The sequence below is a fragment of the Pristis pectinata genome, chromosome 10 (assembly GCF_009764475.1).
Source record: "Pristis pectinata isolate sPriPec2 chromosome 10, sPriPec2.1.pri, whole genome shotgun sequence".
Classification (NCBI taxonomy): domain Eukaryota; kingdom Metazoa; phylum Chordata; class Chondrichthyes; order Rhinopristiformes; family Pristidae; genus Pristis; species Pristis pectinata.
The window spans coordinates 55,941,848-55,959,422 of NC_067414.1; the positions used below are offsets into that span (position 1 = coordinate 55,941,848).

Consider the following 17,575-nt stretch of genomic DNA (forward strand, 5'->3'; position numbering starts at 1 on the left):
TCCACACAGGTACAAGAGGTGGCACCAATGCAGTTGTCAATATAGCAGAGAAAGAGTTATGGAATGGGGCCAGAGTAGGCTTGGAACAGAGACTGTTCAACATAGCTAACAAAGAGGCAGCCATACCTGGGGCCCATGCGAGTGCCCATAGCTATGCCCTTGGTCTGTAGGAAGTAAGAGGAATCAAAAGTGAAGTTGATTAGGGTGAGGACAAGTTCAGCCAGGCAGAGGAGAGTGTTAGGGCAAGGGGACCGGTTCTGTCTCTGGTCAAGAAAGCAGAGGGCGGTGAGGCTGTCATGATGGGGAATGGAAGTATATAGGGACTGGATGTCCATGGTGAAGATGAGGTTGTGAATGCCGGAGAACTTAAAGCAATGGAAGAGTTGGAGAGCCTGTGATGTGTCACAGGCGCAGGTAGGAAGGGACTGGACGGGGGGGGGGGGCTGCGCAGGATAGAATCAGGTACGAGAATATGAGCTCCATAGTGGGCAATGAAGTACTATTTGTAAATTCAGATACCTAATGAAGTGAAATTCACAAAATTCACAAGCAACTGTGTGCTCATCAAGGCCTTGAAAGCAGCTGAAACAAAGGACAGACAACCAGTGGAAACTACAGAAATGAACAAGGAATATGGAAGGATAAAAACTGCTGAACTGCTGGAGGATACTGACAGGACTGCAGACTGTAATGTTGCAGGACTGGATTGGTGGAATGGCATGGTGGTGTCAGCATGCACATACAGGAATCAAAGCATGCATCACAAATAGCAATGGAAGGTTTATTTTTCATAATATAAATAGAATAGACCACAGTAAAGAAACTGAATTTTAATCTTCACAACTTAAATTTGCCATCTTAATGCACAAGTAAACTTGACTTGTTTTTAAGTGGTTGCTCTTCTTTTGAAGGGAATCAAAATACTTTTAGAAAACTTGGGCTGCACTTGCTAATTTTCAAATGTTAGGATGTTTCATAACCATCTTTATAAATACACTTAAAAAAAATCAGCATTCTATCTACTGGTTAAAGAATTTTTACTACATTTACAACTTCCCTGTTCACTTCTGATTTACATGAGTTTGGATCATTTGATAGGGAAGTTAATTATTTGAACATTACCCACCCAACATTAAATATTCCAAGTCTCAGTTTTATGAACAAAGGCACATGGTTTTATTTTTAAATAAAAGCCTCTTCAACCATATCAAAACCACATTACTCACCCTTGCATTATCTAACAAGTGCAATATTTCGGTTCGACTGGATGGATTCAGATACCCGGGCACTGATGTGAGCTGCCCCAAATACTAAAAATAAAAAAAAATACTTAAATGATTGAAAACAAACTCATTTTGTTAACGGAGGCAACTAAAATGCAAGTTATTAAACTGCACAATAGGATATTGATATTTAATCATTTTATGATGTTAAAGATTTTTTTTCCACAAAAACTAAAAAGGTTTTCAATTATTAACTTCAAAAACATTTTCATGAGATTTTCACCAAAAACAAAATCCTAACTTTTCTAGGCAACTAAACACTCTTGGAAACTGGCTGCAATTCAGTCCAGTACAACATAATGGTTATATTGTATCTGCAAAGAGGGGGGGGGGGGGGGGGAAAGAGAGGGGAAGAGAAAAAGAGAGAGAGAAACCAGATCAGAACAAATTGAACATTTTAGATGCAAACGTTTTCATAATAGAGTATTTGGGCATCAGTTGGCAGCAAATAAGAGTAGATTCCATTTCTAGCAGATATTTCAGTTCCAAATATAGCATGCTATTCTCTCGACAACTGAGTGGCTAAGCTGAATACTTTTAAGACTTCGCTTTGGCAATTTGGTTTCTGATGCTCCATTATTAAAATATGCAGGTTGACTAAAACCCTTTGCACAATCAAAAACCAAGGAAGCAAACCTGTTGAACATAGCTCATGAAAATTAAAGAACTGCAGATGCTGATGTTCTGATGAAGAGTCCAGTACTTGAAATTTTCCACAGATGCTGCTGAAAAGTGGACTGTTCCCAGCATTTTCTGTTTTCACTTCTGCTGAATACAGAACTTAAATGTGCTGGGTATCTACCATTAATTGCCTCTGCACTTTTCTGCTCAAAATCCAAGCTCCTGAAACTGCAAGCTGATGACACGAGGAGCCCAGAACCCAAGTGGAAGATGGAATCAACATGGCAATTTCTTATTCAGTAAAATACAAGGATTGGAAAGTAACACAGGAAGTTCTGAGGTTGGTGAATTGGAGGTTGAATGCTGAGGCAAATCAGCTAGAACAGAAGGGAAAGAAATTTGAGATAAGAGGCAAATTGATTGATTGGCACCTCCTTAGTGTAAAGGGGATATAGGGGGCAGAGTTTGTTAGGTGCATCCAGGAAGTGAATGGTGTAATGAAGTCAGTCAGAAGAGGAGAGAGGGAGCAAGCACGAGAGAAAAGAGACACCAGCCTGCTAGTTTCTCTATCGATGGATGAGAAACAATAACTGTGTCTGTTACTACAATCCACATATGGAAATTGGGAGTAATCCAGTGGAGTTCACTTTGTTGCTGACCTGTAGAGAGAAACAGGTATTTGTGTGGACAGCCACAATACGGATGCCTTTCGGGGTGAGGAAGTCACTACCAAGTAAAAACTGAGGTGTCATTTGGGTTCCATCGTGGAACATTTGGATTTCCGTAATTACTTTACGTTCTCTACATCTACGTTTTATCTTCAGACAACAGTGGTTGTTGAAGCCTTTGCTCACGATTCACCTTAAGGTTTGCAGAACTGAACTTTAATAACCATCCTTGGACTTGGAGTTTGGGACTTTGCCACACACACACAGACGATGAATTTAGTTTTGGGGTTAATGTTCAAGGTTTAACATTTTTACTTCTAATATTTTTACTTTTATTTTTCTTATTATCATAAGTAGTTATTAATAAAATAGTTTTTGACACTGAATCATGACTCAGTGAGTTTCTTTTGTTGCTGGTTCGTAACGACAATACATGGACAGGCCGACTAGAGGGGCCATTCTGGACCTGGTACTAGGCAACGCGCCTGATCAGGTTTCAGATCTCTCAGTGGGAGAGCATTTTTGAAACAGTGACCATAACTCCTTGACTTTTACCATAGCCTTGGAGAGGAATAGAAGCAGATGATACAGGAAAGTATTTAATTGGAGGAGGGGGAATTATGATGCTATTAGGCAGGAACTTGGGAGCATAAATTGGGAACAAATATTTTGCAGAAGTGCACAGCAGAAACATGGAGGTTGTTTAGGAAGTACTTGCATGGGGTTCTGGATAGATTTGTCCCATTGAGAAAGGGTAAGGATGGTAGAGTGAAGGAACCGTGGTTGACAAGAGATGTAGAATATCTTGTCAAGAGGAAGAAAGAAGCTTACCTGAGGTTTAGAAAGCATGGATCACAGGGCTCTGGAGGGTTACAAGGTAGCCAGGAAGGAGCTTAAGAATGGACTTAGTAGAGCTAGAAGGGGGCACGAGAAGGCCTTGGCAAGTACAATTAAGGAAAACCCCAAGGTGTGAAGAGATTGCTGCACCTTTGGCAATGATCTTTGCATCTTCACAGGCCACATGAGTAGTGCCAGATGACTGGAGGGTAGCAAATGTTGTTCCTTTGTTTAAGGGATTAGGGATAACCCTGGTAATTACAGACCAGTCTTACTTCAGTGGTGGGAAAATTAATGGTCCTTAGATCCTTAGACAGGATTTATGGGTATTTGGAGAAGCATAGGCTGATTAGGGACAATCAGCATGGCTTTTTGAGGGGCAGGTCGTGCCTCACAAGCCTGATTGAATTCTTTGAGGATGTGACAAAGCACATTGATGAAGGTAGAGCAGTGGATGTAGTGTATGTGGATTTTAGTAAGGCATTTGATAAGGTTCCTTATGGAAGGCTCATTCAGAAAGTCAGGAGGTATGGGATCCAGGGAAATTTGGCTTGTGGATTCAGAACTGACTCGCCCATAGAAGTCAGAGGGTGGTGATAGATGGAGCATATTCTGCCTGGAGGTCAGTGACCAGTGGTGTTCCACAGGGATCTGTTCTGGGACCCCTGCTCTTTGTGATTTTTATAAATGACTTGGATGAGGATGTGGACGGGTGGGTTAGTAAGTTTGCTGATGACACAAAGGTTGGTGGTGTGGATAGTGTAGAAGGTTGCTGTAGATTACAACAGGACATTGATGGGATGCAGACCTGGGCTGAGAAGTGGCAGATGGTGTTCAACCCAGAAAAAGTGTGATGCGATACACTTTGGAAGATCAAATTTGAAGGCAGAATACAAGGACTCTTAGCAGTGTGGAGGAACAGAGGCATCTTGGGGTCCATATGGTGTGTTGGCTTTCATTAGTCAGTGTATTGAGTTCAGGAACCGTGAGGTAATGTTGCAGCTCTATAGAATTCTGGTTAGACCACACTTGGAGTATTGTGTTCAGTTCTGGTTGCCTCAATATAGGAAGGATGGGGAAGCTTTAGAGATTTACCAGGATGCTGCCTGGATTGGAGAGCATGTCTTATGAGGATAGGTTGAGCGAGCTAGGGCTTCTCTCTGGAGAGAAGGAGGTGACTTGATAGGTGTATACAAGATAAGAGGCATAGATTGAGTGGACAGTCAAAAACATTTTCCCAGGCAAAAATGGCTAACACGAGGGGGCATAATTTTAAGGTGATTGGAGGAAGGTACAAGGGGGATGTCAGTGGAACACACTGCCAGCAGAGGTTGTGGGGGCAGATACATTAGGGACATTTAAGAGATTCTTAGATAGGCACATGAATGATAGAAAAATGGAGGGCTATGTGGGAGGGAAGGGTTAGATAGCTATTAGAGCAGGATAAAATGTCAACAATATCGTGGGCGGAAGGGCCTGTACTGTGCTGTCATGTTCTATGTTCAAACAAAACATCTATAAACTACCTGAACAACTTAAAGCTTACAGGAGCAAAACTCCACACTAGTCAGTGTCAACTTCTAGCCCTGGAAATCAGCTATCAGCAATTGAAAAAAGGATCCAATGCTACAAACTTCCAACAGCAAACAGAATTGCTGTAATTGCACAGTTCACTTTGGTGACATTCAACAGTCGTGAATCTCAATGTGCAAGCAGCATTTTGCTCTCCAATGTTAACTGGATTGGTGCAATTTGAAAAGGAATATTTGGATATTTCTTTCCCAGCCCCAACACAAAAACAAATGTGAGCAATTAATAACCTATCTTGTAACATCATTTTGATCTCCAACTTTTGATTTTAATCACACTTGACTATTCATTTTTTTGTATCTAGTGTCACTAACAGGGCAAGCACTTAATACTCATCCCTAATGATACAAGGTGTTGAGGACGAACCACTGCAGTACTTCGAGTGAAGGTGCGCCACAGTGCTTTTGGGTAGAAAATTCCAGGATTCAGATGCAGCACAAATGAAAATTCAGTGGCATATTTCCAAATCAGGATGGTATGCAACGTGGAGGGGAGCCTGCCAGTAGTGGCATTCTCTTACACCTGCTGCATTCATCTTTTGTTATGGGGCAGGATGCAGTTCTGGAAGTGCAATTGGAGTAGCTTCTGCAACTAACAGCAGTGCATATTATAAACATACATGCTACAGCCAACATTTGTTGGCCTTGGAAGGAACAGAACATTCAAAGGTGGTGGATGAGGTACCAATCAGGCAGTTTACTTTGTCCTGGAAGGTGTCAAGTTTGAGTTGTTGGAGCTGAACTCAAAAATGGATCTCTTTACTTGTGCCTTGTACATGGCAGAAAGGCATTGGGGTGTCAGGAAATCACTAGCTGCTGACTTGCACTTGCCCAAACTATTTCCTTGAGGGTTCTGAACAAGTTGTTATATCATGAAACAGTACAAGTGCCAGTTCTTCATCACTTTTTCCTTTCATTCAATTACATTTTTTTGCAATAAGTCTTCAGGACATGAAAATTCAGCAAATAAACACTCTTGATACAACAAACCCACTTTCAAGAAAATTGCCAACCAAAGCTCATCTCCATTGCCCAGTGTAGAAGGACTGGCCCATCTGTATTTATGAAATATCTGCCTGGTTTTCATCAGGCATAAAAGTAGCCAAAGAGATTGTTCCCCACAAGTTGAACTTATCAAGAACCTACGATTACAAAGGATCAACATTCTTAAAGGTACAATATGGGCCTCAGAATCCAACATAACGTTCAAATTTCTCCATACCTTCAATCTTCCTGTGTTGACACTGCTCTGTATAAAGTATATTCAGCCCATAACTTCTCAGCATAGTATGGTCTTAAATGTCATTTAGAAAACAAAATTAGCAGGAAAAAGGCACAGCTGCCCAAGAAGCTGTCAGCATCAAGGTCACTGATCCTCATTCAAAAAATATTCATCTGAAAAAAATCTGAATCCATAGTAGTTCCATTCCCTGATTAACACCAATGAAAGATCCACAAGCAGTAGAAAAAGAGCAAAGTTGCTGAAAATTTTCTCAGTTAACTACACAAGCTGAAAGCTATTTAAGAGATAGCACATTTCCCAATAAGCTGTTCCTGCACTATTCCCCAGAGCCATATAGAGGGGGGAAACCCACAAGACAATGATTTATTGTGCCGTCTTAGGGATATCGTGTTTTTGCAAGCTTTTTTCCTGCTGCCAACTTATGCTTACTGGGTTGTTGCTGTCAATTGCACTTCTGCCTCCTCAGAGTTTACAGATGTCACCTTAATTGAGTGCATATGACTACAGCAGTGACCCAACCACAGTCAGATCTCACCAACACAGATGTAAAAATATGCCATCAAGGAACAATCAGGAATTTTAAAATAGTTATCCAAATGGTTAAAAGTAAAACTGCAATTTGTTGAATTATTACTGCTTGTAAATTTGATCTTCAATTTAATTCAGAGTTTTATTCTGTTCGAGGTTTTTGATTTGAGAGTGCTACAACTAGCTTCAGGTACCCAGGTCATAGAGGGGGAAAAATTGAAAACTGTCCAAAGTCAAATCTCCACTCACTTTAGTAACCCACTCTGGACACTACAAAAAGAATATGGTTCTGCTGTGATGCCATGCTGATAGATATACTCAAGAATGGCCACCCAAGTACTGGATAACAAATATGCTACCATAAGGATTCAAACAAGTTGAGACTAGAGGAAAAGAGTGGCAAGAAAAATCGCCCTGAAAATTTATAGATTTGGTTGTTACAGCAGATCAAAATCAACTCAAACCTATCGATATGAAATGATCCATTGTTGTGCTAAATTGGAAAAATAGCAACAAGTGTATTACATCTTTTAAATGCATATGCATCGAATGCAATTTCAATTAATGCACAAGTGATTGATACAGATCCATAAAATTTATACTAAGAACAACTTAAAAGCAAGCATCAAGGAAGAGCTTTAAAAGTTTGATTTCTACCTTTACTTCCTTTTCAATGTAATCATTCAAGAGAACCTCTGGGTCAACTCTGTGATCTGGCAAGGCCAGTGTAACTGTATGCAAGGGTCTTCGTTCAGTGACCTTTTCTTGTGCCTTCTTATCACGCCCTTTCTCTCCTTTCAGGAATACCCGCTTAAATGGTGACACGATTCCAGGCTACAAATAAAAGCACAGATTTAGATAAACCTAATTTTTGCAAAATAAAGTTACAATGCCCTGCCAACCATATAAAAATTAATGATAATTTAATAAGAGGACAAAATAGGACCGGTCAACAGCAAGTAGTTATTTTGGCTCATTATGCAATTGAGTGATTTTGATCTACCACTAGTTTTAAAATGGTTAAAAGAATCAAAATGTTTGGGCCATGGTACAGAGCATCTACTGATGAAGTTTAACTCAGATTAAAAAAGCTAACCATTTCCAAACTTCTTGCACTCACATTGTTAATCCAATAAGTCATACTTTTTCCTACACTTGGGCATACTTCCAAAAGAAATACTTCCAATAGCCCGTGCTGAAAATTAACTCACCATCATAAAATGGAATCTGTAGCCAGAAAAGTGTTGAGTAATATTCTTTATGTCAAAAGAAGCACTAAACACCAGATGACATCCATCTGGTGTATGCATTAGAAAATAGAGCTACAAAATGCCAAAACAAGGGGAAAACCAATAAAAAACAAGCAGCTATGCAGGAGTTCTAATACTAGAACTAGTCAGGCAGATGTTTCAGCCAGGCAGCTGGCAGAAAAGGTGAAGATTAATAGAATCATCTATTGTATCTAGATCTATATTAATGGAAGCATCCACTTTCATATGGAAATTAGGTTCAAAATGTAGGTCTTGACCCAACACACATTAAGTGTGGCCAGGCTCCACATGAGGAAAAACAAATCCAATATATAAGCAAAATTGTGATGCTGGAAATCTTAAAGCCAGAGCACTTGGGTCAGACACCATCCGTCAAGAGCGAAATGTCACGAGCCCAAAAATGTAACAAACATCCTTCCATTCTGATTCTCTGCACAGAGCCTGACTTGAGTATAATCATATTTTCTGTTTTTAAAGAACAAATCCAGGCTTTGTGTCCAGACAACCCTAGAAAGCCTTTTGTAGTAACAGCACAAGGAGGACTGGAGAAGAAGTCAATATTCAGAAGCAGACTGGAATGTAATGATCCAGTACCAGGGTAGACATAAACAGCAGATAAATTTCAAAGCAGGACACATTCTCAACTGAAGGAGTCCATTTGGTGATGGTAACATCTAGGTGAAGGTCAGCACAATGCAATGAAAATTAGACAACATTACTAAGAGCAACAAAATTTAAATTATATAGTTTAATATACTGAATACTGGGAAGGGGCATCAAGTACAGATACTGGGAGTGATAGCAGATGTTGGATAAGTGGCAAAATTGGCTGTGAATGGCTTAAGGATTTCCAAGTGGAACCTGCTTGGGAATTGCAAGCCTAGGCATTAACTGGGGGAAAATGTCATCCAGGGAACTGCAGTTTATATGCACAGCCGCAATAAAATTTGTAACATTATTCCCATTGATGTTTTCCTGCTTACCAAATCCCAGAAAATTGATTACAGTCAAGAGCTCAAATTGGCAGACCCTTCATTCTTACACCGTCAGAATATTTTGCTTCCTTCTTCAACTGTTCTTTCAGATATCTTTTCCTACTCTCTAAACATCTGTCTGCTTGCATTGTTCTCAATTGAAGACCATTTCCCAATTATGCACCCCACCCACTAACTTGTTTTTCAGCAAAGTACAAATGAATATTGAACAGCAAAGTTATTCAAAAGATTCATTTCAAAAGGATTAAGTAAATTAATTGAGGAAAAAAAATAGGAATTAATCAGCAAAAAACATTCATGTACTTGACAGAACAGTTCTTCAGTAGACCAGCAAGTAGATAAAGTTTATTTAGTAGATAAAAACCTGAATGCAAGTTCTTTCCTAGTACACGCTTCCCTTAAGCTTGAAATAGTATCAAGACTAAACCAAGCTGCACAGTAAAATGCAAAACCTCCTTGGTTTTGACTTATTGGGTTCCATTTTCTCTTCTCCCATCAAGTGTATCCGTTACATAGATAGAGTGCTCAATGTGCAATAAAAAGGTTCTATGAACTAAGAAATGTGCAAAACCAAGTGATTACAAAGAAGCTTGCATCCCTGCTTACAAGGAGCTAACCCAGCTGGTTAATTGATAGATAACATTGAATTTGACTACATACTGTTTTTAAATCAAACTGCCAATACTTTAATGTATACATTAAAATGCAAAATGGCAGTCAAATGTTTATTGAAAACTAATTTGCAACTCTAGATTAAATGCAAATCTGACTACTGCTATTGGAGCTCAAAAGGACAGGAAATTCTGCCACCACAGTTTCCTTCTCTCACTGGTAACAGAAACATCCTAAATTTTTGATGTAATATGCACTTCACGTGTAAACATAAAAGCAGCATGATCATCCAAAGGAATTGCATTTTCATAATTTGAAGTCCCAAGTTTAAGGTGTGAAAACATTTCCTAAAAGTTTGGACAATGTTATAGTGTTGAATTTATTAACTTCAGTTAAACAATTAACTTCAACACTTTCAGTTGACTGGTAAACCTTTGGTGGGGCATGTGCATCACATTGTTAGTTCAATTCCCTAAAAAAAATGCTGTTAACTTGCAACTGTATCAACTGCATTACTTTACTGATGGCAGTGAATAAATTATGCTCAAATATTCAATGTGCAAATCATCTAAGTTTAAAATGTATGTTCCATTCCACATCACAGGTGGTTCGATAAACTGGTACAAAATTTACAGGATTTATCACTGAGCACATTTTCAAAGTGGGTTGGATTAGATGCTATACTGGATTCCATAGAATTACCAGAGAAAAGCCATTGTCTAATAATTGTGGCAGTTGTTTTACCCTCTAAAAACCCATTCCAGTGCTTAGCTGTTCCATAACAGTCCTGCAGCTTTGATGTTAACATTTATCTAAATACTGGGTGTGATAGCATAAAAGATAAATTACAGGATTGGTATCCAGAAGCCTAGTCCACAGAACACCACATTTGAATCCCACCATGGAAGCTGCTTAAGTAACATCAGAATAAAAGGGTAATCTCTGTAACCATGATTTCGAACTACCGGACTCTTACAAAATAAAAGACATCTGTTTCACGAATGCCCTTCAGGGAAGGCAATCTGCCATACTTAATCTGGTTTGCATGCATCTGCAAATCCACCAATATAGTGACTATAAACTGCCTCAATTCAAGGTAAATTAGGGACAGACAATATATGCCAGCCACCAGTGATACCCGCATCCCACAAAAATTTTCAATTTCCTTAGAAGATATAAAGGCCTTTACTTCAACTACACAGTGGTAAAAAAATTCTATCCTCAGATCTGTTCTTTTGTAGCCTTAAACACATTTAGTGATCCTTTCAGCAATTTACAGCAAATGAAGCACCCTTGAAGTGCTGTCACTGACAAAATGCAGGAAAATGAAGCAATTTCTATGCGGCAAGCTCCCCAAAGTATAAATATTGGTCAGGGGACCAGGTACAATACCCTGACTCTTCCAAAATACCAAGATGAGATCTTTTACAAGTACCAGAACAACAATTAATCTCTTTATTTTGTCCCATCCAAAAAACAACTCCAGCACTGCAGTATGCCCACAGGACTGCATTAGAGTGCCAACTTGGATATTTCACCAAAAAAATTCTTATTCCAGTGTAACTACCACCAACTGAGCCACCTTGGATTAATTTGTATATAAAGTAAAGTTTGGGTGCCAGATTAAGATGAAGACAATGAGGAAAAAATGTTCCCAGGCAACAATTTGGAAGACTGTCTCACTGCTGGAACTGACCAAAAACCAGACATGAAAACAATGCAAAAACAAAAAAAAGCACATGCTGCAAATCTAAAAGCAGTGGAAGTACTCAGGTCAGGCAACATCTAAAGAGAAACAGTCAACATTTAGGTCGACAACTGTTCATTAGGGAAGTTAGTAAACATTCCCACTATGTAACTTGTGTTTTCTCTAGCTTTTCTAATCCACCCACCACCATCCCTGCAAATTAAAACTTTCCCCTTTCCTTGTCATGCTGTCTTTGACCTAGAATGTTAACTATTTCTTTATTCACAGATGAAGCCTGACCCGAGTGTCGAGCATCTGCAGTTTTGTTTTGATTTTCATGAAATATTAAGTTCCTCTCTCCACTGATGCTGTCTGACCTGCTGAGCATTTTCTGTTTTATTTCAAGAGGTGAGAGCTGGTAGGAAATTGTCTTCTCTTTTGGTCTTATCAGGCAAAGTTGCAGTTTAAGACTTAACAGTGCCAATGAAACCACAATGCAAGTTCCTGCTAAGGTTACATATTCAAAAAACAAAATCCCTGTAGCTGACCTGGATGTCATCATCTGGCTATCAAACTTCAACACAAGCTTTTTCATTCATTGCCTGCTTTAGTCACATTAAAGAACATAACAGCACTTAAATGCACATTAGCTTTCAAATTTGTATATACCATTTTCCAAAGTATGTCAGTGAAGAACTATTCTCATGCGATATTGAAATGCATGTTTTATGCCAGTAGAACCTATTTTAAAAGGTATCAACTCTTCAAAAAAATGGGAATGATTTTGATTTCCTGACAGTAGATCAACAATTTAAAGGTACTGCAAAGCAGAAATACACAGATTTTGCAGAAGAGTACAAAAGTTCAGACTTGGGTTCTACAGAAGGTCAAGGAGACAGGGAAGCAAGAAGCTACAGATTTTCTACTTTGTTTTCTTAACAATTCTCATTTAGACTTTTGGAAATTTTAGACAAATAGTTAATCCCTACTAATTTTTTATTTTGCTTGGTGCTATTCACTAGCCCTCTCCCAAATACCTGAAATACTAAAATATGAAGGGGGGGGGGGTGGGGTGGAGGAAAAAAAGACATTCATTATATGCTATTACATTTTGAAGTGGGGTCAGTGTTCAGAGGAATCTCATTCTCTAATATTTGTTTCAAACATTCACACTGAAGGTGGTCTTTTGCTATATTCAGTGCAAACACGACTAATGACCGCAAGCTAAATGCTGTTTAACATTTTTTGTGCCCTATTGATCAATAAATAGGCACACCTCCTGGAGCCTGTACAATACTCAAACGTGATGTGTAGCATTTTAGAACAATGCCCAAGAGATTTTCATATTTTTACTAAGGTAGTAAAACAATTTTTGATTCCAGTGGTGGTGCAGTGTTGACATACAGGAGGTAGATTAGGGCAATGGCAAATTCACACAATCTAAATCTAAGAAATAATTTATGGTTAATAAGATTATACCAATTAGTGGAAATTTAAGAGCCTTCATTTTAGATACTGTCAAGGATTTACAGCACATTAAATGTAGACTCTGTGGGATTGAGAATGCTTATAATTATCCATCACTAAATCTTGAGAAAATCCCATTCTCAACTTGTATTAGATTTACCTTTGTCACAATACGAAAAGTATTTAAGTTTTGGAAAAAACAGTTCAACTGCACAATTAACAGTTCTCATCTTTGCATTCTGCACTAAAAACTAAAATAATGTGTTATACAATGGAAACAGAAGTCTTACATTCATGTAAGACAAAATAACATGCAATCTTCTTACGACAAAATTGGAGGTGCATACTTCCAACAGCTTAAGTGAAATTAATGACAGCTGAAAAAAGACGAGGGCTGGTATATTTTCATATCAAATTTGAGTATTAATGAGTATCTAAGGCTACCAGTCACTAAAATAACGCAAGATTTCCTGCAGAAATTCATTCACCCATTGCACTTGTTGACATTTAGCAAATTGTATCCAACTCTTTTCACATGGGCTGCTGGAGGAATAAACTAATCTTTATGTTTCATTTGCTTTCATGAACAGTTTGTGCACTCCTTCACAATTATGTTACATCTACAACGGGTTAAACCTCTTAAATTTGACCAGTCCCAGTTCAAGAACGAGTTTGGCAGAAGTGGATAAGTGAGGAAGTTATCCAAAGTGCTCACTCAATTACACATCAATAGGAACACTGTTTGACAAAGTTTCCCAATAGATGCTAATAAAAGGGCATCAGACATGTTGTGGAATGCATGAAGCGCATATGGATTTGTAAACTAACAGTGAATCAAGGCCAACTGGAGAAAAATCAAGATTTAAGGTAAAGCACTTTAAGCCACAGAGAGCAGGGGTGGGGGGGTAAATTGACCACAGCCACAAAAGGATCTGGCTATAGGTATTAGGGTTGAGTATTAAAGAATATTCTTTTGGCCCTGGTCACGTTCCAATTAGCTATGGTGAGGTCAGACATTTTTAATATATAGTCAAATTAATATATACTTTAAATCAATATATACCTAGGATACAGCAATTTTGAAACAGCAAAATAACCAAATTATGGTAACACCAGTGAAGCATTAGGGTATCTTATGTGACCCCATATCAAAAATGATATTTATGGGCAAAAAGCTGTTTTAATAAATGGAATATCTCAAAATGAGGAGACAGCTGGAGGTGCAGGAGGATACATAGAACAAATTCCAGCAATGTGGTCAGAGGCAAGTGAGGCAGAGCAATACCAACCATACTTAAAAATAAGAGTTTTAAAATCAAAGCACCACTTAGCCTTGAGGCAATTTAAGTCAATACACATATCAAGTAATGAGTAAATGTAGCTTGGGATGACCTGGAAACAGGACAATTCTGGATGTAAAAGGAAGCTGGCCAAGTGTGCCCTGGAATAATCTAATGGTTACAATTCAAGTCTAACCACGAGGAATTCAGAAGCTTTAGAAAAAAAAAGGACAGATGGATAACATTCAGGGGTGGAAATAAGCACTTACTACTAGCACTGTTTTGCAACTTGAAGCTTAGCTCAAGGTCAAATATGACACCAAGCTCACAGGGAGTCTGGCTCTCCCTGGATCAGCTACCAGGCAAAGGGTTAGTTTGGAGTGGTAGAGCAGAAGAAGATAATATACATCTCCTGAGCATTTGTTTGGAGGAAATTTCTGCTGATCTTTACTAATCTGAAGTAATCTAATTATAGACAGTGCAAGGTTTAGATAACATCACCTAGATGAGAAATAGGTCATCACAGATAGCCATAGGCAACCATTCAGATGCAAGACAAGCTGCACTGGACACGTATAAAACCGATCAATATAGGTGTCACGCAGCTGGCGAATTTGTGAGGGGTGAAGGTTGTAGTGGTCAGAACTCACCTTTAACTAGTCTATCTGCATTTCTACATACCAATGTGGTCAACTCCTAAGAGCCCTTTGAAATGGCTCACCTAGCCAGATGCATCAGGCCTCTGATCTTTAAATTCAATATCAATAGCCTAGGCATTAGATTTGGATGTGGAAAAAGGTGCTCTTAACCCATTTAAACTTTCAACTTCTCCTCTCAGACATCTGGGACTGATCCCTGCCAGAGCTGTTCCAAAGGCTAGTCAAGCAACAGCCCAATAGCTGTACTCACAAAAATCAACCTTTTCAGACAGTGCCTTAATAGCACGACAGACCCAGAATATACAAAAAGAACATGGCCTGGGAGTCCTCAACATCATCTCACCCCATGAAGCCTCATGGTATCAGGGCAAATACAGACAAGGAAACTGCCTACTAATTACTGGTAATTTTCATCAGTCTCCTCTATATTGAATGACACTTGGAAGAGAATAGTAAGGGTACAATGTGTATTGGTTTTTTGATAGGGTGGGGGGGGGGGGTAAGAAATGGATATTCAAAATTAATGAATGGCTCAGTAGCACCACACCCAAAATGGTTGATTCTGAAGGTCACAGCTGCCAGACTATTTCACCAGAATCTAATCTCAAAAGGCCCAACACTTTCCTTACCATTTTCAAGCTAGAGTCTAATAAGTGTAGAAGGGAGAGTTGGAGTAACACCATTCACACCTAAAAATGCACCGTGGCACAGGACTACTTGTGCTAAATAGTAAAGCAACATGCAACAGAGCGCCAAATGATCACATGACCAGTGGGACAGAACAAAGTTCAAGACTGCATGTTCCTGAATTGTGGACAATTAATAAGCTAATGGAAGGCAGGCACTTTCCCACCTTCCACAGGAAGGCCCAGGACGAGGAGCCAAAGATATATCCAAAGAATTTGCAATCTTTAACCAGAGGTGTCAAGTCAATGATGCACGATATCATTGACTTCTCTACGATCACAGTTGGTCTTCAGCCAATTTGATTCATGCTATGAGTAATGACTGAGAAAACCACTGTAATGGCTCACCACCTTCAAGTGCAAAATTAGCAGCCTTACTGGCAACACCTAGGCCCTGATAAAAGGATGTATTCTCTCCTTTAAGGTTAGTCTATCTGCATACCCATAAAGGGACTGATTCCATATCTTGGCTCTTCTGAATACAAAATAACTGACGCAGCCTATGGGGGGGGGGGGGGGTGCGGTGTGGCAGTGTTAGTAGCAGCAGGTCCAACAACTTTAAGATACACTGACATTTGTAAGCAACAACGTCCAATCATGATTTGTGCAACACTGAGCCAATCTGGCCACTTCCCAGCACATCAGCAACAGCATAGGGCATTTCTGACCTATACAGTTAGCTCCACCCCTGAATAGCTTCAACAGCCAATGAGACTAACACCAGGCTAACTGTCCAAGCTGCCCACATTATCAGGCTATCACCTCCCCAAACTGTACCCAAAATCTAGTTTTTGATATGGTTAATAAAAAGACTTAGAATCTTCAAATCCTTCTGCCAACTACGAGGCAGGAACAAAAGCAAATGACTTGCATATTTCCAATAGGTCTCAATTTTAAGAATTAAACAGCAATACATTTTCTACCAGAGCGCTTTATGGAATACGAGTAACATTTTGGTCCCTTGTGCCAGTGTTCTGTTTTTTTTGCTAGAACCCCTGCCAGCAACTGAGCTTATCAATTTCAATTCTTTTTCTGAACAGGAGAGGGATATTCAATGGCATACTGATCTGTAACAGGACTGAAGGTAACAGCACAGAAAGGGTAGGCAATGTGATCAATTTCATTTACCAGTATTTTGAGTTAAATGCAAATTAATGGGAACAGACTTCTGAAGAGTAGTTGATGTAAATACCCTGTACATCCCGTAAAGAATGCTTGTAATCAGCTCATAAACCTCATATCACATTCAAACTACAGCAAGCTGGATTGAAATCTAGATTTAAAAGCTTCTCAGTATGCCCAAAGAACCATTTCTAACATAACATTCAGATCCTTGTACCAATGTGCCTCCATGACCCAAAATACACAGTGCACAATTCAATAAACATTCTCAACACCTGCATTGACTCATGCAAGGCTTCACAAGGCACGGACATCACTTAACATTCACAAACCAAACACCACCTTATAACCATAAAGGCCCATGATGAACCCCGGAAAATATGAATATTATCCACATCTCAGAGTCTACCTCTTAAAGGCAGACATGATCATGAAGTTGACCACCGGCTCCAATGCACCAGCACAACCTCTGGCTGTCTGAGGGAAAGGATATTTGAAGATCAAATCTCAAAATGGGCACAAAGCTCATGTCCTGCTAGAGAGTAATGACTCCTTGCATGTACACTTGAGACATACCTACAGCAGGCACCTCAAAAGCACTGGAGTGATATCATCAATTCTGTGTCTGCAAAACCTTTTGAATCTGACAGACACTATTCTGAGCCCGTTCATGGCAAGAGATTACCAGCTGGACAGAGGAAAAGCTTCAAGTATATTCTCAAAGCCTCCTTGGAAAAAGTGCAATATCCCCACTAACTCCTGGGAACTTCAGGCATGACTGCTCAAAACAGAAGTAACATCTGGGTTGGCATTGCATGAACTCATCAGGAATACATAGAAGCCCAGTATAAATGGTAGAAAGAGCACACCACCTGAAGAATTACCCACCTGCCTGCCCATCCATTACATCCTGCCCCACGTAGTCCCCCAAACTGGCTCAAGCTACCACAGAACCAGAGTCCTCCAATTCAAGAGAAACAAGTCATTCTCCATCCCGAGGGACTGCCTTTAGGAAGGAGACATACAG

General features: G+C 39.4%; 1 protein-coding gene across 2 annotated transcripts in view; it reads right to left on the reverse strand.

The window, feature by feature from the left end:
- Positions 1 to 17,575, reverse strand: part of ccm2 (CCM2 scaffold protein) — a 59,376-nt gene that overhangs the window by 27,286 nt on the left and 14,515 nt on the right. For both annotated transcript variants that reach the window (XM_052025143.1, XM_052025144.1), the window contains exons 2-3: positions 7,427 to 7,603; positions 1,227 to 1,310 (exon numbers count right to left, since the gene is read on the reverse strand). In XM_052025143.1, coding sequence (XP_051881103.1) covers positions 1,227 to 1,310; positions 7,427 to 7,603 — 261 coding nt within the window. The remainder of the gene's footprint in view (positions 1 to 1,226; positions 1,311 to 7,426; positions 7,604 to 17,575) is intronic.